The 26,254-nt window shown below is 40.6% G+C and overlaps 2 protein-coding genes across 2 annotated transcripts in view; one reads left to right on the top strand and one right to left on the bottom strand.

The window, feature by feature from the left end:
• Window positions 1-393: 393 nt before the first annotated feature.
• LOC137277573 (structural maintenance of chromosomes flexible hinge domain-containing protein 1-like) overlaps window positions 394-26,254 on the bottom strand; it is a 59,187-nt gene continuing 33,326 nt past the window's right edge. Inside the window, exons 35-48 of the mRNA XM_067809367.1 lie at window positions 25,920-25,981; window positions 24,767-24,851; window positions 23,728-24,009; window positions 22,521-22,653; window positions 15,626-15,745; window positions 15,057-15,142; window positions 14,608-14,727; window positions 14,378-14,479; window positions 13,501-13,589; window positions 6,896-7,002; window positions 4,507-4,577; window positions 4,079-4,250; window positions 3,064-3,222; window positions 394-1,524 (exon numbers count right to left, since the gene is read on the bottom strand). Coding sequence (XP_067665468.1) covers window positions 1,283-1,524; window positions 3,064-3,222; window positions 4,079-4,250; window positions 4,507-4,577; window positions 6,896-7,002; window positions 13,501-13,589; window positions 14,378-14,479; window positions 14,608-14,727; window positions 15,057-15,142; window positions 15,626-15,745; window positions 22,521-22,653; window positions 23,728-24,009; window positions 24,767-24,851; window positions 25,920-25,981 — 1,830 coding nt within the window. The 3' untranslated portion in view covers window positions 394-1,282. The remainder of the gene's footprint in view (window positions 1,525-3,063; window positions 3,223-4,078; window positions 4,251-4,506; window positions 4,578-6,895; window positions 7,003-13,500; window positions 13,590-14,377; window positions 14,480-14,607; window positions 14,728-15,056; window positions 15,143-15,625; window positions 15,746-22,520; window positions 22,654-23,727; window positions 24,010-24,766; window positions 24,852-25,919; window positions 25,982-26,254) is intronic.
• Window positions 10,650-22,471, top strand: LOC137277574 (protein scribble homolog). Its single transcript, XM_067809369.1, has 6 exons — window positions 10,650-10,693; window positions 16,067-16,432; window positions 17,065-18,418; window positions 19,045-19,258; window positions 19,688-19,965; window positions 21,129-22,471. Exons 2-6 carry the CDS (start codon window positions 16,075-16,077, stop codon window positions 21,232-21,234), a joined length of 2,310 nt encoding a protein of 769 aa, XP_067665470.1. The 5' UTR covers window positions 10,650-10,693; window positions 16,067-16,074; the 3' UTR covers window positions 21,235-22,471.

Below are 26,254 nucleotides of genomic sequence, written 5' to 3'. Positions count from 1 at the left end.
TGCACCTCTTACTCATACATTTTCAGTCACTATGGAGACACAACTCTGACCATGCCAAACTTAGCATGATATCCATCAGTTCATCACGAATACCTCCCATCATGACACACCTTCCCATCATGGCAGATTTGACATGACATCCACCGATCCACTATGTCAAACCTTCCATCATGACACACACATCCATCATAATACACTCATTCATCATGACACACTTACCAATCATGTCACACCTACCATCATGACACATCTTACCATTATGTCAAACCTACCCATCATGACACACGCACCCATCATGACACCACCACTCATCATGACACCACCACCCATCATGATGTTCAAGCCCTCCACATGTCACTCCATACAATAATGAAACTACAATCCTACACCCTCACTCGGTGAGTAGCTCTAGCTTTTATTAAAATTTATGACAAATGAACACAATGCTAAAACATGAAACGAAACTGAAATTTTGGATTTCTGACACTGATGACTCTGGATGGCATTAATGACATGGAATGAATGTCAACTGGTGATGCTGCAGATGTATATTATTGTGTTGCTTGTGTGCTGTCACTTTGGAACATGAAAGCAATAGGTCTCATTTGAAATGAACACCAAGAAATGACACAGTTAATGATTTGTTGTGACTAGCAATGAACATGAAAATATTCTTTCCACATATACGTCACAGACTTATTGCAGTTTGTATTCACTTGAAAATTACAACCTTGACCTATAAACTTACATCAAAACAAACTGTGGACATACAAATGCCATGATTTACAAACAACTACAGAGATACCAATAGGGTAAATTCTCATCTTTACACCATTAATGTGCCATTTTTGAGAATATCTTTTGAACCTATGTCAACAAACGTGTTCAGCTGACCAAACCCTGACGTGCCTGTTTCCTCATTCCCATCAAACTGATCAAATAACCAAAACTTGAATCTGATACAGTATTCATCACGTAATGTCCTACAACTGTTTGACAACCCTTAACAGTGTCAATAAAGTTGAAATGATAAAGATTTAGGGCCAAACTGGGAAACACCATGGCCCTGTAACATGAACACTTTATTTGCCGCACAGTTATACATCCACAGAGTTACTCTCCTTACACCTCATCACATCACTTACACCTCAACAGGCTTACCCAGCCAAATCCACATTACATGTTGAGAACAAAGAGAGTACACCTGAGGTCAGTCAGTCAGACCATCAAGATGCCATCACAACACAGTCAAGAAGGCACAGAGGAATAAACCACATTGTTATCATGTTTTGCGCAACTTCTTCCGGCCATCATCGGACACCACTGTTGTCATTGAGGCAATCCTCTTGCTGGCTCGTGTGGGCGTGGTCACCTCTCCGTTCTGGTGGCTGTTGGAAACTGATGTTGTTGAGGATGATCCAGACAAGGTCCTCTGGCGTTTGGACGGTGTTTCTGTGGTATTACTGTTCTTGAGACGGGGATCACTGTTACTGCTTGGCCGTTGCCGAGGCTGTAGTCCCACACCTGAGAAGAAAGAAAACAAAAGTGTTCACTGGTTCATGTCAAAAGTCACGCCCCAAGCTACATACAGATTCACCAAGGAATGTCCCTCTGAGTAAGTGCCCATGTCCTTTCCAGTTGTAATTTCTAATGCTCAGTGTTCATGAGAAGTTACTGAGCTGAGCTTCTGATCACAGACCCTGCCCTCTGATGCCGAAACTCACCTATACCACCTCATCACTTCACTCTACCTTGGGACTGAGTGCCCAGCAATGAGCAAAACCATTTGGTTTGAGCAAGGGAGAGCAGAAGTAGGCTAGTGCATGTGCAGTGCATGATGATGATAGCTGCACACGTCTTGTTCATAAGACTCTCACACTTGATCACAGACAAGCTGGGGACCCTTTGTTCACAATGGCAAACGCTAGTTGGCAGCTCACACTTGATCACAGACAAGCTGGGGACCCTTTGTTCACAATGGCAAGCGCTAGCTGGCAGCTCACACTTGATCACAGACAAGCTGGGGACCCTTTGTTCACAATGGCAAGCACTAGTTGGCAGCTCACACTTGATCACAGACAAGCTGGGGACCCTTTGTTCACAATGGCAAGCGCTAGTTGGCAGCTCACACTTGATCACAGACAAGCTGGGGACCCTTTGTTCACAATGGCAAGCGCTAGTTGGCAGCTCACACTTGATCACAGACAAGCTGGGGACCCTTTGTTCACAATGGCAAGCACTAGTTGGCAGCTCACACTTGATCACAGACAAACTGGGGACCCTTTGTTCACAATGGCAAGCACTAGTTGGCAGCTCACACTTGATCACAGACAAGCTGGGGACCCTTTGTTCACAATGGCAAACGCTAGTTGGCAGCTCACACTTGATCACAGACAAGCTGGGGACCCTTTGTTCACAATGGCAAGCGCTAGTTGGCAGCACTTATACATGCTAATGCGGGTCAATTGTCAGGTTGGAGCTCTACTTATCCTTGTTTGCCAGTAGGTATATATGAGCAACTATTCAGCATCAGCACAATTTTTGCTGTCTCACAGATCCAACATGTCCAAAGACAATGCTACCAAAACTCACAGGACCCCATCCACCATCTCACATCATCCTGCCCCTCCATACTTGACTTCAGATCACACCAACCCACCTCCATCAACACAACACCACAACACCCCATACAACACCAACCTCCCCAAACTCACAGGAAACCCTTCATCACCACCCATCACCATACATCATCCACCTAACACAATACATCCTCCATAACTTCAAATCACATCCACTCACAACACCCCACAACACCAACCTACCCAAACTCACAGCAAACCACCCATCACTCATATCATCCTGTACCACCTCATACAACACATCCTACATAACTTCAAATAACACCCACACACATCCCACATAACACCACTCTACCTACCCAAACTCACAGGACACCACCGTCACCTCATATCATCCTGTCTCACCTCACACAACACATCCTACATGACTTCGAATCACACTAACTCACCACCCAAAAACCCTTAACCTCAAATGTGACCTCACCAAGCTTGTGCTCTATTTCCTTAAGCTGCCTCTGAGCATCCTGGCACTCTGTGTACTTGTTCACCATCTCAGGTAGTTTCTGGCAATCTATTTGTTCCTGCAAGTCAGCCTTTGCCTTGGCCTGTCTCTCCAGCGCCCCCTTATAACTCTGTAGTGTATCTGTAACAGCAGACAGCAAACCATGGGAATGCATGCCCTAAGTAGGTTTGTCTGTGGAATGACACTTCATTCAGTTACATACCAGCTATACATAAATAATCAAAATCCAGTGATTGATATCATGAGCATCCACTGCTGAAACTGGGGTTCAACAAGCTCAACCAGCTGATCCAACTAGTTGTCTATTGTGACAAGCATAAGTAGTTGAACATCAGTCCAAACATGGACTTTCAAAGGACTACAGATACCGGGTGTACAGGCATAAAATATGCCTATAAGTCAATGAAGTATGACGTAATACATGATTTCAAGCATATCATGTACACAAATAAATACTTTTGTATGTCTAACATATATAAAATTTAATAGCTGAACTGTTGTTCAATATTATTAATAACAAACCAACTTGCTCACACAAAAGCATGTCAGTACTCCTTCAAAATTCTCAATACACCTCCACTTTCAATATGAGGGGTAAGTATACCACATCACAAAAGATTATCTGGAGCCATGTGAATATGAAAGAAATATATCATTGTTACTCACTGGAAGATTCATTCACAGTATGTACAGCTGTAACTATGTCAAGCAACAATTAGAAGTTTTCAAGTTTAATGTGACAATGAGCCATAATTGTCTGTAAATACCTGAGTCAGTGTTAGACAAGGCTGTGACAGGCATCTTGAACATTGATCAATCCAATTTGTGAACGATGACATGCATCAGTCAAGTCAGGAAACATGGGTTTTAATTTTTAATCAGTTTCAACTGTGTTTTCATTGGGCTCATCATAAGGAAAAAAGGATCTTTAATACTATCTCCCAATTTGTCATCTATGCCACATTAAGTGACTCACCTATCTGGGTACACAGAGCATGGTAAGCCATAGGCAGAGGTTCACTGAACACAGCCCCTCGCAGCTTTTCAACAGGCAGGGCTTTGTTCATTGTGCCTCCAAATTTGCCATTGCTGCGAATTCTGTCTCCATTACGAGTCAGTATGGTCGGGCAGTGTGTGTGTTTGATTATCTGAAACAAATTACAATCATACATCTGTCTATACCTTGACTTGTTTGTCTGTACATGGCAATATTCAAAGTATAATATAGAATCCAAATAGATCCAAGAATAATAACAATACATCAACACCTGACAATCCTGTAGACCTGACAATCCTGAACTGGTACTAGATGAGTGGCAACTCAACTGTGTTCCACTGTAAAGCTGATATGCAACATGGACTATAAGCGATCAGAAGTTCTTAGAAATGACTGTCAAGACTGACCTCCTGTCTGTAAGAGTTGGCATGGTCCAGTGTGTCCAGAATCAGTGTGTCCCCCAGCAGCATGCCGAACACTGCAACAACACAGAACACTTGACACACCATGACACTGTACACAGACCACACCAATGACACTGTACACACAACACACTATGACACTGTACACACTACACACCAGGACACTACACACAACACACCAGTGACACAAGACACAGAACATGTGACACACTATGACACATAACACTGTACCCACATTACACACCATGGCACAAGACAGAACATGTGACACAACATGACACATGGTATACAACACTGTACACACAACACACCATGAAACAAGACACAGAACACATGACACATAATACATCACACTATTACAGTGTTTACACATGACAGAAAAAACATAGAACATGTGACACACGGCACTGTACACACAACACACCATGACACACAAGACAGAGAACACATGACACATCATGACATTGTACATACATGACACCAAGACTCAAGACACAGAGCACATGACATAAGACACAGAATACATGACACAAGACACATAACACACCATGACACAAGACACAGAACACATGACAAAAACCTAGTTGCAGGTACAGCGACATGCAATAAACTTGGACAAAATACTGAGACTATGTGTCCCTGTCCAACCAGCTGTAAAATGGCTACCCTGATAGGATAAGAGAGCCACAATAAACTTGATGCGCCTTGTGGCAACAAGAGTTGTATATTCTCCAGGGAGCTGAGATTGATAATTTCATGTGACACTGAGACTGACATCCCGAGATCAGGCAATAGTTGCATGGATATGTGCTCTATATAAATATCCAATAATAATCAATAACAAATAATAATAAGACACAGTACACATAACACAGAACATGTGACACACGACACAATACACACGACACATAACAGAACATGTGACACATGATGACACAATACACACATGATGCACCATGGTGTAAGACACACATGACACAGAACGTGACACACCATCAGAGGATACTTTGACATAATACACATATGTTAGAGAAAAAACATGACACAATATCACAGAAAATGTGTGGTATACAAATTAGATGTATGACACATCATGACATACTACATGGATTGAACATGCATCAGTGTCATCATGTTTGCTCGTATCACATAATCAAATAATAAGCCACTCTCTTTTTCACTATTATTTAGACGTAACTTCCGGTTAAGGAATGCTCCCAAGTTTAGACCACATGGCGGTTCAAAAGTTTGTCGACCCAGTTGTTATTGAGTCTTTTGCCAAACATTATCTGCCCTGAAATGAAACCTTCAGGTATTTACAATATTGACATGTTTCTGATTAATGTTGTAAGGATCATGCTTATGAGAATTCAGTTAATTTGCTGAAATTTGTATAAATGTAGGTGCCTTGTCAACTTTGGAGGAGTCCAAGTTGTAATGTCATTGGTTAATATTTCGTAAATATTGTCTCATGTTACTCATAGCCATATCCTCAAGTGCGCAAACCTTTTCACCATATTTCTCTTGTGTATAGAACTATTATGGTACTTTGTTCAGAAGTGTGATATTATCTTGTTAACATTTTCTTGCCAGTTTATCAAAATTACCTACCACCCCTGTTGGTGACGTAGAATCGTCTTCCAAGAATTGGCAGACAAGTTCATTCAAGTTGCCCACAAGATGGTATTGACCTTAAAAGTTGTTATATCTTGTTTGAGGTCACCTTAAAGCAGATTAATTCTGTTTATGTCCAGAGTAAAGAGTATAAATATTTTCATAGTTGAAGAGCATAAATCTAGGTCATTGTGTAAAGATTTGATATAGGGATTGTGGTAATGGCAGTGATTGATTTATATTTATGTACACTTCAGCTAGTGTTGGAAGTTGCATTGTTGGATAATGTAACTCAAACATCTTTATTTGTGTTTCAGAATATGCATTGCATTTCTGTATTGTACCATCAAACAAGACAAAACAATACAGTACATATTAGAAGAATTCCTAGCTTGGTTGTCTGTTCTATTCACACCACTACACACAAGGCATAGTACGCATGACATATTACAGATCATGACAGTACACATGACACACAATCACAGTAGACACATGACACACTAACACAAAACACCATGACATACAATGGCACTCAGAACACAGTTCGAGACATGACACAGAACATACATGACAAGGAGAGAGTGACTTGCATTTTAACCAATACACATTTTAACAACAGTCTTTTGTTTCAAATCTTCTGCAACAATTTCTTCCTTGATATAATTCAGGCCTAATCAGAACATTAAATGGAAATCACTGACAATGTCGACAGCTAACAAAGTCTAGAAGAAGCATTACCCCAATCAGTCCTGAATCTTACCTATTCTGCAGTTTTCCTGATCCTGGGGGAAAAGCAGCATGTCTCGGGCATACACTGGGTTACCAGGTGGATTCCAGCTGGGGCGGAACCTTGTGTGGGGCAGGGGCCTGAAACACAGATAGGTCACCACTGTCATTAACCTTCGGTTTCATATATTTGTGTCTGGAGTTTCCCCAGACAGTGAAACCCATTGTCATAAGTCTGAATAATATTGCGAGATAGTCTCCTTGCAGTTTGATAAACTAGTCCAGTTTGGCATATCCCTGATTTGTGAAAGGGCAAATACTGATTTGTCAACTAACCCTTACTAACATATCTTCCTGAGGCAAGAGCATGATGGTAAATGATCCCACCCTTGCAAAAAGGCTGGTGTTTTGAGGCTTGACCACAGTGCCTGGCTGTAGCGCACAGTGCCACAGGCAAACTGTAGTGCATATGAGTTGCGCAGCATAGAGAAAATGACCAGTTTTCTTACATGCAACCGAAGCGAGCAATGGTAGGAAACGTACTTTCCTTGCTTCGGTTTGAAAAATATTTTCCATGTCAAAATAAAATATCGCCAAAATCAAAGGTAGACACTTAGTTCTTAACTGGGTTGTGCTCTCATATTTCCAACCCCATGTTGAACAATTACTCATGTTAAATGTGTATTAGTCAAACATTTTAAGCTCAACTCGTGGTATATGAGACCATTTTTCACCTCCAGTACCCCTTTCAGCTTCCGGTTTAACGGACACACTGACTTCCGGTTTAACGGACACGCAGCGATGACTTAACATAACATCACTTCCACAGGTTAATTCGCATATCACGTGACCAGACTTTTCTCTTGTTTGTAAACAAATGCGCATATTCGTAAACAAGCTGAGACTGGCATAATGCAAGTGATTCAGCAAGGTTTTCATATTATTTTACGTAAATGTTCTTCTACAACTGCGTCAGTAAGGTTAATGGCAATACATATTTATATTTCAAACTGGCTGCATCGTTTGTTCTCCATAAGCCTTATATGACAGTACGTTGAGCCGAACAACCCATGTAAACAAAGGGTCGATGCTCAAATCAAAATAGTGTTAAACATTTTAGGATAATTTCTCAGTGAAACTGATCCATTTTAACAATGGTATTTAATTAGATGTGTAAACTCATAAGAATAAAACAGCTATGAAATGTGCACATTATATTGAATGAGCTGTGTAAGATGTGAGGAATCGTCACATCTTTCTGGCCTGTGGCAGAGATACTATGCTGGCTCGCCGCATGGAACTCTGGGTAGGAGAGTGTTTAACGGAGTGAAGCAACAGGAGGGTATTATTCCATGTGGAATACTTATAGTTACCTCCCCTGCTTCACTGGCCCATTACGCCAGAAGTGTTTTTATTTAGAATACATGTTACGAATAATCTAACAACAGAGACGACAGATAAGACAAATAAACTCCAACAGGTTCATGATAAAATTAAGCAATATGGTATATTTTCATAATTTCTGCTTATTTGAGTTCTGTCACTTTGTTCTACTGGAACCTGGCAGGGGTAATGGAGGCGAAGAATGATCTGAATGCCACGAGTGGCGCTTAAAATGTTGAATAAAACATATTTCATACGAGTAGTTATTAAAGGTGGAGCAGGAAATCTGAGAGCACAACCAAATGAGGAAATGGGAGTGTACCTTTTATGGTGGCAATATATTATTTTGGCATGAAAAATATTTTCTGATTTGAAGCGTGGGAAGTATGATGCCAACCTTTGCTCACTTCGCTCGCATATAAGTAGACTTGTCATATTCTCTATGCTGCACAACCCCATTTGCTCTACAAATGTGATGACTATCTACGCCCCTTCTGTTGACTACTGTGATTCAACCACTCATATAATACATATATATATATATACAAAGGAAGACTTGAATAACATTGTCGGAAATCTCTCAGCTGTATATTTTCAAATCTTCATGACATAGACCTCTTGTTCACAAACTGGATATTGATTCAGTATTAATGGGACCAGGCTCTGAAATTCAAGCCTAGTTTGGTAAAGGTTGGAAAGCAGTCGCTAATAGTCAGTTTACTCCCGTGCCTCAAGAAGACGACCACAAACAGGCCTTTCCAAAACTGAAAATATACCCAGGGAAACAAATAGGGGAATACCACTTCATGGCAGTGCTCTTTCATTTATTCTCAGATTTTCTCCCAAAGTGTGATTCAAAGCTGGTGATGAAAACTGGAAGATATGAAAGGAATGCTTGAATTTTCCTCTGTTCCTTCGTTTGTTTCCATTAGGGATCAGATCTCGAGAATAAGGCTGACGCTTGAATCAACATTCTTTCAGACTTCAGGGTTTCAGACACCAGAAGTGTTGCAACTCAATAAATTCTCTTTTGATTGGGGGTTTATTGTGAAGGCTCTTGGCTGGTATATTGGAGATCATTGTGATGGCTCTTGGTTGATATTCTGGAGATCACTGCTATGACTCTTGGCAGATATATTAGAGATCACTGTGATCACTGGAATACAGGGGAACACCATTGTGTCAAACTCTGGTAAGTCGATGAGAGAAAGAGATAACTAGGTCAGTATTGCGTTCATGCCAGCACCAAATGAACGTCAGTTCAAACTTTCTGATTTCTTCACTTCATTTGTGGAGAAAATCCAAGTGGATTCCAGTGGAAGCTGTCAAAACTGGCATCTGTCTAAGCAAGTTGTCAACACTGGCATAAAATCTAAGACCCTTCTGTGGCTTGTACATTTATCATCAGCTTTACAATCCAGCACATTTGATGATTTCTTCAGTCCCAATGAGTGCCAGATTAGACAGCTTCCAATGTATTTCAAAATGGACACTATGACAAGGTTACCATAAGTATTTGCCATATCCATGAGGACAGGTAAACAATAGACATGCAATCTACTGTTTTCTTTTGTTTTCATTTCTTTCATGTTGGTATATGATGAGATGTCCACCTCAGATGTGTTTATATTCGGAAAGTCAATATTCTTTCCTGGTCCCATAAATATCGCGACAACGGTGTTCGACTGTATCAACATAATAATGTCTAACACTGGTTAAAACTGTTGAATCCAGAAACTGAATTGTTCAGTTTGAAAATAATAAACTAAAGCAATATTATCATCTCAGTAACATTTCAACTAAAACACAAGAAAACAATAATATACTACAAACAATCAATCAAAAACCTTTAAATCCTTGGGTAGTCAATGTATTCTTCAGTTTTCACAAATTAGCTAAAATTTTCCACATAGACATCTAATACAAATTTAAAGAACACAGAATATATTTAAATGACTGTAGATGATCTGGCAAGGCTGTAGATAATGGTGGATTAACGATAGCTATAAAGAAAAAAAACTAGTGTTTCTTAAGATATTTTGAGCAGTATTATTTTCAATGCAAAGCCAAAACACACAAACACTATGACTCAATGACCATTTAGTTTACATCATTGATAACTCTACCAAGAAATAATGCTACACTCAGTAAGACATGAACAAAACACACCACCTGTTGGCCCTTACACGATAACAAGGCCGATCAATCAATAATTACAAGGCCAATCCATGACTGACTTTTAATCAAGCAGCTATCAATAAATTATGAGGCCAGTAATCAAAGAGATCAGTTTGGTTGAAACCATGGTAACAACATTCCTGGTGCTGATGTAGAGAGGGATCAGTGGGGAAGAGGAGCAGCCATTGGTACTAGTTGTGAGGACAACAGAGAGAGGATAACACTGGTCAATATCATCCACTGGCACTGAGGGGCGCCATTACTAACCAAAGTGAGTATTGTCAATCTGAGGTGATTCTGGGTTAGAATAGGCCCTCAACAATCTGCAGTGGTTGTAAGGGGTTACTAAACGGATTGCATGGTGAAGATCAACGACTTGGTTGAATGTGCGGTACCGAACTCAGAGTGCAGATTGTTCTCACAATGTCAGTCATTGGATTGTCTTGTCCAGACTGGATTATATAAAACTGCTGTCATTGTCACATCACTGTATTATATGACGAAAATAGGCTTCAGATACTGTATCCATATTGGGACATAAACCCCTACCTTCAGTGTGAAGAACAAAAGCATTAACTACTGAGCTACTTCAACTAGGCAGATACTTTCAAAAAGTATTTCATGTCAGCCTTTGAATGAGGTCAAGGTCATGAGTTTTAAAGGTCCTAAAGCAACAAATGGTCTCCAAATAATGATAATAAAGTAGTTTAATTAATGACCTTATGTCTTGTGTGTCATGTATACAGATGTGAACCTTCATTTCAAAACACCTAAGGTATTTGCATATTTTAACTTCCCACACTTATAGTATGAATACAGTTTCATTTATTTGTCTATATTGAATGAGAGGTACAATCCCCATCCTAAATACCTTGTATGGTTACTTCATTGAAGTCAGAATAGTATGACAAATTGAAAGAACAGGTAAAATTCCAACCAGGACCATAATTTATGACAAATGTTTAGCACTCAGATTTTGTTACAAACGGAACTTAATAAACCTGAAATAAAGTGAAAATAGAAAACACTCAGTTCCTATGGTTACATAAATATTTGTAATTTATTGAAGCTGATACAGACTGAAATCCCTGTATATATGGCAAATGATGCTTCCAGTGGGCGACAATGATATGTTTCTTTCCGTATAAGGCAAAATGCCCCCCAGACAAGTGCTCCTATACAACCACTGCCCTCTGACTATCTTCCCTAAGTCAATTCTGCACCCCTTCCTCCCCTGGACAACTCCCCTGATCAAAACTAAAAGTGACTCCCCACTCCCCTAACTCTAGGATTGTTTTTAGCAAACTCAACCTTGAATTCTATCCATTAACACAACTATGTGTTGAGTTGAGATTAAGATAACAACTTAATTAAGATAACAACTTAATTACATTATATTAACAAACAATGCCTTTAGTAACAAACTGGCTTCCATCTTGATAAGATTGTTAAACTAAATTGAATGTCTTGAGCTGTGATTTGCTTCTCCCCAAACAGAAAGCCTACCATGACAATGCCAAAGGACTTGCATGTGTTGTTGAAATATATAATCCTATGGACATTTGGGAATTGCAATGAAGTGATTTTTATAAACTTTCTGAAAAATGTGTTCTATGTGAATCTGAAGACTGATGTGTTGTGCTGCATAGTAATGGTGCTTTAAAATCTAAAACTATTATGTTTAGTTTGTGTGTTTTTGTCTTGATGCGGGGGCTGCTGTCACAATACATAGGGGGCAGATAGCCAGGGGGCAGTTGTCTGGAGGGCAGTTGTACGGGGGCAGTCAGCCTAGATCCGTTTCCGCCATGGTCTTGCTGTCTGTGACTACGTATTAATGAATTCCTCTGCTTGGCAGACGGTCTCTTACTCATGATTAGTGTTTCCCCTGGGCACATTTAGGAGGGCGCAGGACCCTGCCCTTTGACTTTTTTGCCCTGCCCTTTTTATTTTGCGCCCTGCCCTTTTTCGCCTCAATTGCAGTCGTTTACTATGACTAGTGTGTATTTTCCAGATTTTCAAATTCTAATCGTAAAATACAAACTGAGAAGAGTAAAAACAAACTTCAGAATTGAAATTATAAGACAATTTGACTTCTTACACATTTTGTTGTTTGTTTGTTTCAAAAATCCTCACCAACATGCCCTTTGAGGTTATGAAGTACCCTTTTCCATGAATTTACCCTGCCCTTTCTGAACCCTGTGGGGAACACTAATGATGAAGCTATTTCACAGCTAAACACAATCTTTGTAGAAATACACATATATATTCAAACAATGCTATTCATCTATCATGTAGTCTAGGCATGACCCTCTGCACACTATTCATAACTAAGTCAACAGCTATCTCTAATAAACTACTTTGTTCATAGTTACAATTTTCACATTTTTAACCTTATCCTATCTGACATTATACATGGCTGAACAGTGAGCTGTTGGATAGTCTGTAGGAACAAAGACTTGATGAATGGTGCATACGAAATCTGACCCAGTCTTTTGATGAATATCAGATCACAGACTGGAGCTTGTGATGGGTTCCTCCCTGTAATGATACCTCATACAAGTTGCCAGGGACTGGTCAATCCCAATTTACATAATTTCAAAGGACAAGTGACAAAGCTAAGAGACTGGAATCCCTACTCTACCCCGATTTTAGCAATGGTTATACACTAAGAGCTGTCAAAGTTTGAGTGCATCACTCACTCAATATCATTGATTTCATTGGTACTTCAGGACTCTGGCCTACACTAAAGCGTGAGTGAGTGAATTTAGTTTTACGCCACACTCAGCAATATTCCAGCTATATGGCAGCGGTCTGTAAATAACTGAGTCTGGATCAGATCATCCAGTGATCAACTGCATGAGCATCAATCTGTGCAGTTGGGATCCGATGACAAGTCAGCGAGCCTGACCATCCGATCCCGTTAGTCACCATACAACAAGCACAGACTTTTATGGTAAGCATGGGTTGCTGAAGGGCCATTCTTCCCCAAACCTTCACAGGTCCCTACACCTGAGAAAATATAATCATGGCACAGGTGCAGTGCTTCACACTGAAGAATAAAACAATATGTGTACTCACTTGCCCCAGTCTGGCAGGTTTTTTCGATAGATGGAGTCGAGGGGAAGCACCTGCTGTTTCCCATTAGTCTGGTGGTAGATTTCCTTGGCCTGGAGAGGAAACATATAGCCACACTCAGTCAAGGTTCAGTCTATCAAAATATTGTCACTACATAAACTACGCATATCCCTACATTATTACCTATGAGGGCAAACATATTGGGTTTCATGTTTCATATGATGTCCTAGGACAAAATATCACTTTGTCATAGGGACATGACGTCATGAGCAATGTTATGACGCCACATTTCTTCTGTGATGTTGTGTTCTACAAGATGAAACACTGGGTAGCCATGTTTAAAGGTAGATTTCAGGTTATTTTCCTTTTTTGATGACTTTGGTCATAAACGGAATATTAAATTTGTGCCCATATCATATTATGTTTATAACACTCATACCTAAATATTGGTATATCCCTTACTCTCGCTCGGGAAATACCAACATTTAGGTACTTGTGTCGTAAACATGGTATGACACGGGTACCCATATAATATCCTCTATGTACAGCCAGTATACCTAGAACACTGGTCTGTATCCAAATGAAACTGTTCAGAGAGTGTCAAGAAGTTCAGTCCAATGTCATTACCAACATGACTTTGTCACAGTTGTTCCCAGAATGTAGAACGAACATTTACCCTGTGACGCTATATGGTGTGGTTAATTGTACACTCAGGTGTATCTATATATGTATAACATAAACATAACAAAATATTTTAATTAGTATTGACTAAATTATTTGGGCGGGATCATATCTGGTAGTATTACAAATTGAGAGCTGTCATAAAAAGAGGGGACCAGATTACAACGATATATACATTAGGTGTGTGAGAGTAGCTTACCTTCTTTGTGGACAGAGTGACGACACAGTCCATGTCAGCTGACATATGCCATGACATGACACGTGCAATGTCGTTATCTTCCACTCGACCCAGGTGTGCTATCTGTAACAACAAAACAAAACTAAACATGAAGCCATATAGTTACAAGGCAAACAGTTCTGTTTACACACCAGGAGTTACTGGTGACATGCAGAGTTGCATCCCTTGGCTGCCAAGATCAAGTTACTTACTTTTCCCAAGACTTCATGATCCTTGGGTGCTGGAGGCAAGCCACATAGCCGTCTGGGTACTTTCAGCAGTTGTTCTCTCTCCTTAACACGAGCTGCCACAAGTTTGTCTACCACGCTGATCTGAAACACAGATCATGGCACATATTTAGACACTCCATGAAGATCAGGGTTAAAATTGCTCTTCAGGAACCCATGCTAGCCGTAAGAGGTGAATAGTGGGATAGTGTAGTCAGGCTAGCAGACTTGGTTGATACATGTCATTATATGTGAATTGATGCTCTTGATATTGACCACTTTACTGTTTGGCTAAGACTTGATTATTTTCAGAAAAACACCACATTTCTGGAGCATTACTGAGTGTGGCATTGCAGGGCAAATAAACAAAATCCAATGCAGACAAACTGTGATGCTCTTGACACTGAAATGTAAGCCAAACATATCATACTTACATCTTGAAGCTGGGATGCAGGAATGTTCTGTTTGCGAAGTTCGCCTCGAATGTTCTGTTCCTCCCTTGTAGCTTCAACAACAGAGACTGGAAAGTAAGGAATAACATTAATGAACATTCACCTAGTATAACATCCGAGAGATAATACATATGTTGTCATGATGGTCTGACAGCCTCAGTCTAGTGGGATATTACCGTCTCTGATCAAGATGTTATCAGTCACTGATTGCCTCTCAGTTCAACACCTACAGCCTGCTAGCTAAACAAAGCTGAAAACTATTACTCTGTACTAGATCACCTATACTAAAGAGAATGAAAGAACACTGTAATAGTGACATATTTCCATCCATCACTGAATTACAGGCTCAGTACATTCTACACTCATTCTGCTCTCATTCTACACCCATGCTGATAGCTTGGGTCCAATTCACTACAGTGAGTGAGTTTAGTTTTACGCTGCACTCAGCAATTTTCCAGCTATATGGCGCGTCAGTCTGTAAATAATCGAATCTGGACCCCCTCATTCGACACAACTGCTTGAGGATTACAACCTTATCCTGCCACACTTACTTCGGAGTTCACTAACAAGTTGCTGCTGGGTCTCGAACATTGACTTGTAGGCTCTGATGGTGGACTGCAGGTTGTCCCGCTCCTTCGACAGTGCCGCCATCTGTGACTGCTTCTTTGCATCTGAAATACAACATCTTGTTGTCACCTTTCCTCCAAATCATGTCAATTTCTTTGTTCTTACTATATAAATTAATTATGTGTAATTTGACCAGGGCCCACTTGCATGAAGTGAAATTAGTGCTACAACTGTCTAAGTTTATTTGAATGTGTTGTAGTTATGTTCATGGAAAACACTAAGATCTCTTTGTCAACATGAGTAGAGCACCTTTGGCAGATGAAACAATGTAAGCTTGAGTAAAGTCCTTCTCTTTTCATATCATAAGATATTAGAACTCTCTACTGATTCACAAACTCTTAATCATTACACAATGCATTTTACAGACACAACCATGAGTAAAGCTACTGTGAATGCCTGGTTAGATCATGCATCCACTGTCCCTCGCAAACCACGTATCCGCCTGCGAGTGGTGACCAACTCTAAGGGCTATGTTGAGCTGGACCTGCACAACCGGAATCTGTCAGTGGTGCCCCCCGAGGTGTTCCAGTTCACCAGGATTGAGGTACTCAAGCTGTCCCACAACAAGCTTGAGCAGCTTCCAGTCATGTTGTCCTATCTCCGGGGTCTACGTCTCCTCCACCTCCAGCACAACCTTATCACATCTCTACCACAGACACTCATCAACTGTAAACACCTGACAGAGCTCAACCTCACCAACAACAGGCTGTCAACGCTACCCAAGTGTGTTTGTAAGTTGCAATTATACTCACAGAATTCAAAGCCTTTATGTCAAATTTACCCGTACATACATTACATCTATGCCACATTTTACAACATTTGACAATTTCAAGCTGGGGAATGCTACAATTTTAGACCAAATGGGAATTCTTCCTGGGAGCTATTTGTCTTTAAACATTTTCCACCATAAAACCATTGCCTCCAATGACTCATGAGGTACTTTCAATAACACCATAAGCATGACTCAAAGATGAAAGAAACAAGCAATCACTTATGAATCAGTCCTAAGCAGAAGATATTTGGCACAGAAACTAGATAGACAAAAGCAATACACAAACAAATGACCTAATTAATCAATCATTATTATAGAATATTTGTCATGATAACAGCACAACCCTAACTGACCTCAAGTTGCTCAGTCTTCTTTCACTGGAATTCTAGAAGTTGGGTAGATGAATAATGAGGGCTGTTTTTACGGATAAACAACTTCCTTATTCTGTATAGGCCAATGTTCTGACATAGATTCTAGTGCTGTTGTCAAGCACATCTTAGCATAGTCCTAATTCTTCAAGTTGCTCAGTATGGGAAAAGTAGGCCATATATTCTTTTTTATATGAGTTAATTAGCTCTGTTTTTTATTGAGGTATGCTGCATCTCCTGAAGGTCCTCCAGCTTGGCGAGAATGATCTAGAGCAGATTCCCCATGAAGTTGGGCTACTGACCAACCTCAAACACCTGGACATGCATCAGAACAAGCTGTGGTATTTGCCCTTCTCCATCCAGAATCTCAGCAAGCTGCTGTTCCTGAACCTTGCCAACAACCTCTTAGACCAGGTTCCCGTCCCAGTGTGCAAGCTGTCCTCACTCCATGTCCTCAACCTCTCTCAAAACAGACTAGCAGGTCTCCCACCAGACTTTGACTCTTTGAAGCAACTCCGGGAGCTCAACATCAGCCTCAACCAGTTCACATCACTCAATGTCATGGTCACACGCATGAGGCATCTCAAGTTTCTTAATCTCTCTAAAAACAGACTTACTGCTCTTCCCACTGAACTGATCCGACTGCAGTCTCTCCGAGTGCTCCACGTCCAAGGAAACAAGCTCACAACCATCCCAGACAAATTTGATAACCTGCAATACCTGAACATCGCTAGCAATGACTTTACTAGTTTCTCAGTGTCACGCATGAAGAACTTGATCTGCCTGAATGCTGCTAACAACAAATTGGAATCTCTTCCTCAGGGGATATTTGACCTCACTCAGCTCAAGTACCTGCGTCTGGAGCAAAACAGGATCTATGACATCAATCCACAGATTGTCCTTTTGACCAAACTTCAGACCCTTGACCTCAGCTACAACAAGATTAACACCTTGCCCGACAATATGTACAAGTTGGAACACTTGCAAAAGTTTAATATCAAGGGCAACACCATTGTCCATGACAAGAATACACACAAGAGCGTTCAGCCAGAGAAAGAGTCAAGGGGGCTGTTTGGAATTTTCAGAAAGAAAGACCCTGTTAAAGATGAGAATCCAAAGTCAAACACTTTGAGATCATCACGACCCTTGACAAGAAGGCCAATCCCAAAAGATGGCTCAAAGACTCTCGGTCATAACTTTTCCAAACCTCCAACAAAAAGAAACAGAAGATCTAGAAGTGAAACACTATTGGGAAGAATGCCACCCGAGGAATACCAGACAACGGGAAAGAAGCCAGCCTTGGAATATCAGACTAAGGAACTAAGCACAATGTTTCTGGAGGAAGATAGTATGAGTCTGGATTCAAGGACATCGATCAGGACTTATCACAGTGAGCCAAACCTGAAAAAGGTTGGCAAGTCTCCAGACTCAGGAGTGGCCCGGACTGAGCCACCACATGGTGACCTGATGCCCCAGGTGGCAGACTACACGCTGCTGGGTGTCTGCAACCAGGTTGAGATGCTGCTCAACAAGCAGCTTCTCCATCCTGTCATTGCCAACAACACCATAGGCAAAAGGTCAGTACAGGACTTTATTAGTAGATTTTTGTCTGTATGCTTTTACTTTTGTTGACTACAGACTCTTAGTCAACAGTTGTAGCACATTCAAACATTCAATCACCATGATTTGCCTGTTCAACAGACTACCAATGTTTGACCAGACAACAGTGATTGCTCACTTGTATGACAACCATGTACCATTTTGGTGACTGTCATCAGGAGCAGTGGGGTAGCCCAATGATTAAAGGGTCACTTCTCATGCTGAAGACATGGATTCGATTCACCGAATGTGTATAATGTGTGAAGCCCATTTCTTGTGTCCTCTGCCGTGATACTGCTGGAATATTGCTAAATATGGTAAAAACAAAAAAGAACTATACTCACTTACACTCTAGTTGTCAAGAGAAGTGTTTCTAATTATGGCCAAATATTAGAACCAAATCATACGATATCACAGGTGGGGTAGATTAGTACAAGGTCATATGGCATGTCATACATTGTAGTCACTATCTCTAATTTATTTTCTTACAGAAAGCTTGGGTTACTCTTTAGATATCTTGAAACAAGATAAACATTATGACATAATTCAGTGGCCTTGGTCACACATTTCCTTGCACACCAGTTATGTTGAGAGTGTGTTCTAGATTCTCTGATGACCGCACCATACAGAAAACCCCAAATGGTGTATGGCGACTGAGTCAGGATGCTACTGTGGAGAATTATGGCTTGGAGTACAGTCAGCCTGAGACATTCACCATCACACAGTCTGGGGGTTCCTATGTCTCTGGTTTTGACAACCGTATACAAGTGACTGCTCCAACCAACGCCTTCATTAACACTGTACATGCTACACTTCAGGTGAGTCCACACCATTCAGACTTACAACATTTTCTGTATTATGATCCTCTGCCCTTATCCAAAGGGCACCAGTAACCACTCTAGACCCACAGTTCTGGTTAGTAAACCCTTAAAACGACAATGTAGATTTCTTGTGCATATTATATACATTTTTACAGTAAATAAAGCAGGTTCAAATGTTATGTTATTATTAATTATAATGATTTTCAAAGACATTTGCTTTAAGTTTCGTCTCTTCTTCCAAAATGCTGACAATGAATTCTCAAGATTATGCTTTTTATGAGATTCTGTATTTGATCTCTGTCTGTAATCATTTATGCAACTTCATCTCATTCTGTTTTATAACACACATCAAATGTTAGATATCTACTTTCTAGTAATCATGATCTAAGATGAGACATTCACAATCAACACTTGATCTAATCACAGGTCTTACGCATCAAGCACAGCCTGCTGGCAAAGATTAAGTCCATGGATCGTTATGTTGAAAATCTGCTTGCTGTCGGTCCCGTAATTTATTTCAAGCTTCTAGAGTCACAGGCTGTCATCAACAGTGCAGTGACAATCACCATCCCTGCTCCACCCGAAATGAGACGTGGCCACCTTATGGTTGTGACTGTAAGGGCAGACAACTCTTGTACACCTTGTTCAAGTGGCTACCAGTCAGCAAAAGGAGCCGTCACCTTCAACGCCTGGCACCTAACAGGGTGAGTAGAACTTCATTCTTTCTGCCATTGCACCACCCATTTACTCATTCAGTAAATCCTGTTGAATTTATGTTTGACGTTTTTTCACAAAACGCTGACATCTCGGGTCCTCAGAGCAACTGAAATTATGCTGACCTGATTACTCGATGCCATTTAGAAAGTGGTCAAATGCAACATATGTCATATTTGGGATTTCACTTTCTTAGTAAAGTACAAATTCTAGTACTTTTTTCGGTTGAGTCCCATCTGGGATTCGAACCCGCACCCTCAGAGTCAGGCACCTAATCGCCAGCACACAAAATCAGCCGCCTAGCCCGCTCAGCCACCGCGACTTCCACAAAAATGAAAGTCGGACAACTGGTAGTCTAGACTGAGTACCTTGTGTACCCCTCTGATGAGTGTAAATTGGCACGGCTCCCAAGGCCGAAAGCTATGATTACACGATGCCATTTAGAAAGTGGTCAAATGCAACATATGTCATATTTGGGATTGAATTTGAATTTGTACTTTACTAAGAATTTGTACTTTACTAAGAAAGTGAAATCCCAAATATGACATATGAAAAAAGTACTAGAATTTGTACTTTACTAAGAAAGTGAAATCCCAAATATGACATATGTTGCATTTGACCACTTTCTAAATGGCATCGGGTAATCATAGCTTTCGGCCTTGGGAGCCGTGCCAATTTACACTCATCAGAGGGGTACACAAGGTACTCAGTCTAGACTACCAGTTGTCCGACTTTCATTTTTGTGGAAGTCGCGGTGGCTGAGCGGGCTAGGCGGCTGACTTTGTGTGCTGGCGATTAGGTGCCTGACTCTGAGGGTGCGGGTTCGAATCCCAGATGGGACTCAACCGAAAAAAGTACTAGAATTTGTACTTTACTAAGAAAGTGAAATCCCAAATATGACATATGTTGCTTATGCTGACCTTTCCGTTATTCAAGAGTTGAGACACTATATCAGTTTGCCAGTTATAATTATGTTGGACAATGAACATACATCATGACATGTATGGAGGTACTAGAGTTCAACATTGGTGCAAAGGACTGCAATTAACACTTTGGTTGAAAACATGCAAAACAATGGCACACTTGTAAGCACGACAAACAGAATCAACATGAAGTTAAAAAAAGATAACTAAAATGTGTGCTGCCATTTCAGAAAGGTGGCTGTGGTGACAAAGGCCAAATGTAAGTACAAAGCATGCAAGTCAATGGAGGAGCTGCTGCAACGTCTCGGAATCCGACAGAAAGGGGCAGATAACTGAAGTCCGACACAGAGAGTAAGATAACTGAAGTCTGAGAGAAAGGGGCTGCCAAATGAAGTCTAACAGTAAGGGGCAAATAACTGAAGTTTGACAGAAAGGATAAGATAACTGAAATCTGACACAAAGGGGCAGACAACTGAATTCTAATAGAAAAGGGCCAATAACTGTGCTCAAATGGATGGATTTACATGAGTGTGTTCCAACAGGACACAAACCTCAGAGCCTATAACCAAGAGACAGATACTGCAAAAGATTAAACAAAGGAAGTTGGATATCAGAACTGTCATCTTGAACATTGTTCTGGCTGATAGACCAGTGTTGAAATGAGATGTCTGCCATGAACCCAAGGTGTATCTTAAAATAACAATACAGAAGAGCTGTACTCTCTCTGCCAGTGATGAAACATAGTAACTGAATGCAGAGATACTTGTTGTGTGATATGAATCACATAAGTTGTATTCAATGTTGATTCACTGAATTGTATGTGATGAAGGTTGTGAGGTGTCAAATCCTGCAAGGTTTGGATGCTAGACTGTGCCACAACACTATTGAGTAACTTATTTGTTTGTTTAACGGAACACAGGTAGCCTTTCTCTGTATGTGGTAACCTATACCATAATCATAGTTCTGCTGATCAGTATCATTGCACATCCTTGACACAAATACACAGTATGCTGAAGGATGTTAAAAAGGGAGGGAGCAAAATTGGTTAAGGAAGTCGGGCTTGGTCAAATGATGGGCTGTGATGCTCTTTCTATCAGTCACTGGTTTCTCTTGATGACCATGCAACAACATAGCAAACAACATAACCTAAACTTCTCCCTTCTTGTTGCTGGCTGTCCTTGTATATTATTCACCAGTTTGCAGACTGACACTGTACAACTCCCATCAACATAGTCAGAGTAACCCTTTAAATGTTGTTGTACTTTAATCATTAGTTAAAGAAACATGTCTTTCTTTTGCCGGAAAGAGAATAACTCATGTTCAAACACCCAAGGTGAAAGAGTCTGTCAGGTTTTGCTCTTACACTATTCACAAAGATTTGTGGCTGACTGTTCTTGAAAGTTACTTTACAAATGTACCAAACTATTTCACTACTTGTAACCTTTTTACTTGTAATTCTCATTTTCACATCTTGCAGTGGAATGATTAGGTGGACACGTCACCTCTGACAACAGTGTGTATTTGCAGGATGGCTGTGGTGTATAAATGTAGGATAAATGTTTTTTCTACCTTGTATTCGATGTTGTGTTGACCTTTCCCCACGTCCTGAGACAGGTACTCACCGTTATAGAAGAGGAATGGTATTTCATAATGTGGAATGGATCTGTTTCTGGGGATGATGTCACATGATACGTGGCACTTCAGCACATACTCCAGTCCATCTTTGCCAGGCGTGTTCTCTTGTAACATCAGATTCTGTAACAAACCACAGCATCAGTCCCCATAACAACATCACACTGCATCCATCACCATGAAAACATCACACTGCATCAGTCACTATGACAACACTCTGCTCTGCCATTTTGATATCACACTACATCAATCACAATGACAACATCACACTGCATCAGTTACCTTGACAACATCACACTACATCAATCACAATGACAACATCACACTGCATCAGTTACCTTGACAACATCACACTACATCAGTCACCTTGAGAATATCACACTGCATCGGTCACAATAACACCACACTGCATCGGTCACAATAACATCACACTGCATCGATCACAATAACACCACACTGCATCGGTCACAATAACATCACACTGCATCGATCACAATAACACCACACTGCATCGGTCACAATAACATCACACTGCATTGATCACAATAACACCACACTGCATCGGTGACAATAACATCACACTGCATTGATCACAATAACATCACACTGCATCTGTCACAATAACATCACACTGCATAGATCACAATAACATCACACTGCATCGGTCACAATAACATCACACTGCATTGATCACAATAACACCACACTGCATCTGTCACATTAACATCACACTGCATCTGTCACAATAACATCACACTGCATTGGTCATAATAACACCACACTGCATCTGTCACAATAACATCACACTGCATAGATCACAATAACATCACACTGCATCTGTCACAATAACATCACACTGCATTGATCACAATAACATCACACTGAATTGATCACAATAACACCACACTGCATCTGTCACAATAACATCACACTGCATAGATCACAATAACATCACACTGCATTGATCACAATAACATCACACTGCATTGGTCACTTTTACATCACACAGCATCAATCACCATGACAACATCATACTGCATCAGTCACCATGACATCATCAGTCACCTTGACATCACACTGTATACGTGTCACTCACCTTGAGAACATCGAAACTGTTAGAGAGATGTTATACAAAGTACAATGAATATGGACATGCTTTACTTTATTAACTACTAGTTTGTTGTGTTTGTGGTTTACCTGAAGGTGCACCTGTCCATTCACCATGGACATATCCAGGGACTTGGTGCCGCCTACAAAGCAGGGTATCTCTGTGACTCCCTCAGGTGCTGTAATCTCCAGCGTCATTCGGCCATTGTACTTCTCCCCCATGGGGTTGCCAAACTTGTCCTTGAGCGTGAGCTTCAGATGTCTAATGAGGCAGCGTGAAGCGGCATTCCGTGTGTTGGATACAGTCGGTGTACCTGGGGACTCTTGGGGAGAGATTTCCTCTGGCTGCCCAGGCATCACATTGATGGAGATCTACATGAACATATCACAGTGAATTACTTAGATACATAACAGTCGGCAATATTCCAGCTATATCACAAGTAACTAACAGACCCTGGAATCAGGCAAAGATTGTGCCCTGATGTCAGTGACATAATCTGCCTGGTGATACACTGCAAACCCCCTTACATCAGCTCAGTTAGCTTTCATGACATGCATCAGACACTGAGTACCCACTATGCTCAAAACCTACTTGCGCAAAGAAAACAAGACCATTTAAATCAATGTTGAAAGTATGGGACTCACTACAGTCTGAGCACAAAGATAACTTAATTCAAGTAAAGCCTGAAATCTCCACAAGACTGTCACTCTAGGTTCAGTGACAGAAAAATGGGGAAATAAATTGGCTGTATCAGACGTTCTCTAATGGCAAATATGAAAAAATACGTGGCTACTATTTCAGCTTCAAGAGGCTGACAAGTACATGATCAGAATATAGATTTGATATCCTCTGGGACCAGTTCAAAACTTCTATGTTGTACACAAATCTTGATTCCTCAGTTCATGTGTAAGTACACTTTATGGCACTGCAAGTTTTCAGTAGAACCAAGATATTTTACCTGCTTTTTAACATTCTATACACTAATTAAAAGCTGTCATCCTTTACCACCAAGCCAATATTTGTCCATTTGCATGGAGGTGGCATGGTCTATTTTCAGAACTGAGTCTTGGGTTCAGGTTTCCAACATTGAAGATTTGAACTGATCACCTAATCTGAGTCCTGACCTACCACTGTGCTGTACAATTCATGCTTCCCATCAAAGAACACAAACATGATGTTATAGGGCCCTGCTTGCTCTGGCACGCTTCTCTTCCTGTAGGATAAGCAAATCATATCAAACACTAGTGTTAGGTTACTGGTAAACATCATTCCAGAGGAACGCCTACAGGAAATCTGTATGTTACTACTAGGTGATGGTATGAGGATATGGACCAGGGTCATCTTCAGAAGTTTGGGAGTTTCAAAAACTAGTCCAGGAAACTAGTGAAGGAAATCTGTATGTTACTACTAGCTGAGGATACGAGGATATAGACCAGGGTCATCTTTAGAAGTTTGGGAGTTTCAAACACTAGTCCAGGAAACTAGTGAAGGAAATCTGTATGTTACTACTAGCTGATGATAAGAGGATATGGACCAGGATCATCTTTAGAAGTTTGGGAGTTTCAAACACTAGTCCAGGAAACTAGTGAAGGAAATCTGTATGTTACTACTAGCTGATGATACGATGATATGGACCAGGGTCATCCTTAGAAGTTTGGGAGTTTCAAACACTAGTCCAGGAAACTAGTGAAAACTCCCATGTGACCTCAGAGTGTTGGTCTAGGCCAACTGGAATGGCTCCTCTGGTTTCAGCCAGTTATATCAAGATATTCCTCGCAGATTAATTACTGCATCTAGAACTGGGTCAGGATTATAGCCCTCAAATGCTGGATAATGAACACTACCATCATTGGATTCTTGCTTGTCTTAAGAACAAGTTAGTAGTCTCATACCGGCAAACAAGCAAGAATGTCTATGGCTGAATTTAGGAAATCAAATGAACTCAAAAAGCTCAGCATCTTTGGTTCCATATAATTCAACAGTTACTGTTCTGTAACATATCCCTGTGTAATTGAGTTAGATACAATCAGAAAACAGATATACAACCGTTAATGTGCATAAAATAGTCATGTTCCTTGAAGTTGTTTGTGTTCTGAAATGCAAATCAAATCAACTTTGTTGCAACTTTAGCATGAAGATGTGTTTGTTGCTATCTGTTGCTATGGCAACATGAATGTAATTGGAATGTGCAGAGCCAGTGATTGTAACTGATTCTCAAGTCTTTCCCTCTGCTATACACATGATACATGGCCGCTGATGTGAGAATGTTCTCTGACCTTACCTGAAATGAAACACTCCCTTGTCTGACTTCTGTGGGGTGTCAGGACTCATGGACGTAGCTGTCTGAAATTGAAGCATTGTGTGGTGCAAATACATTTACCATTCAAAACTGAATTCCATGGTAGATACTGGCTCAAGAGTCTGGCTAAGGTTTTGTTGTCTGTGTTCCATGGCCATCAAAAGACTGCCCAATTCATGTCAACAGCAGCCACCAATACACTGTATCATGCACTACAATGTATACTGAACAGCGGAAGAAACAACTCTGGCTTTTTGTCAAATATTTAAATAGAACACATAAACTGAAATGTATGCTTATTTTTATGAGATTTCATT

Source organism: Haliotis asinina, chromosome 3 (genome assembly GCF_037392515.1).
Source record: "Haliotis asinina isolate JCU_RB_2024 chromosome 3, JCU_Hal_asi_v2, whole genome shotgun sequence".
In the NCBI taxonomy this organism is placed as follows: Eukaryota; Metazoa; Mollusca; class Gastropoda; order Lepetellida; family Haliotidae; genus Haliotis; species Haliotis asinina.
The sequence above is the reverse complement of the archived record's forward strand: the minus strand, read 5'-3'. Positions and strand labels throughout refer to the sequence as shown.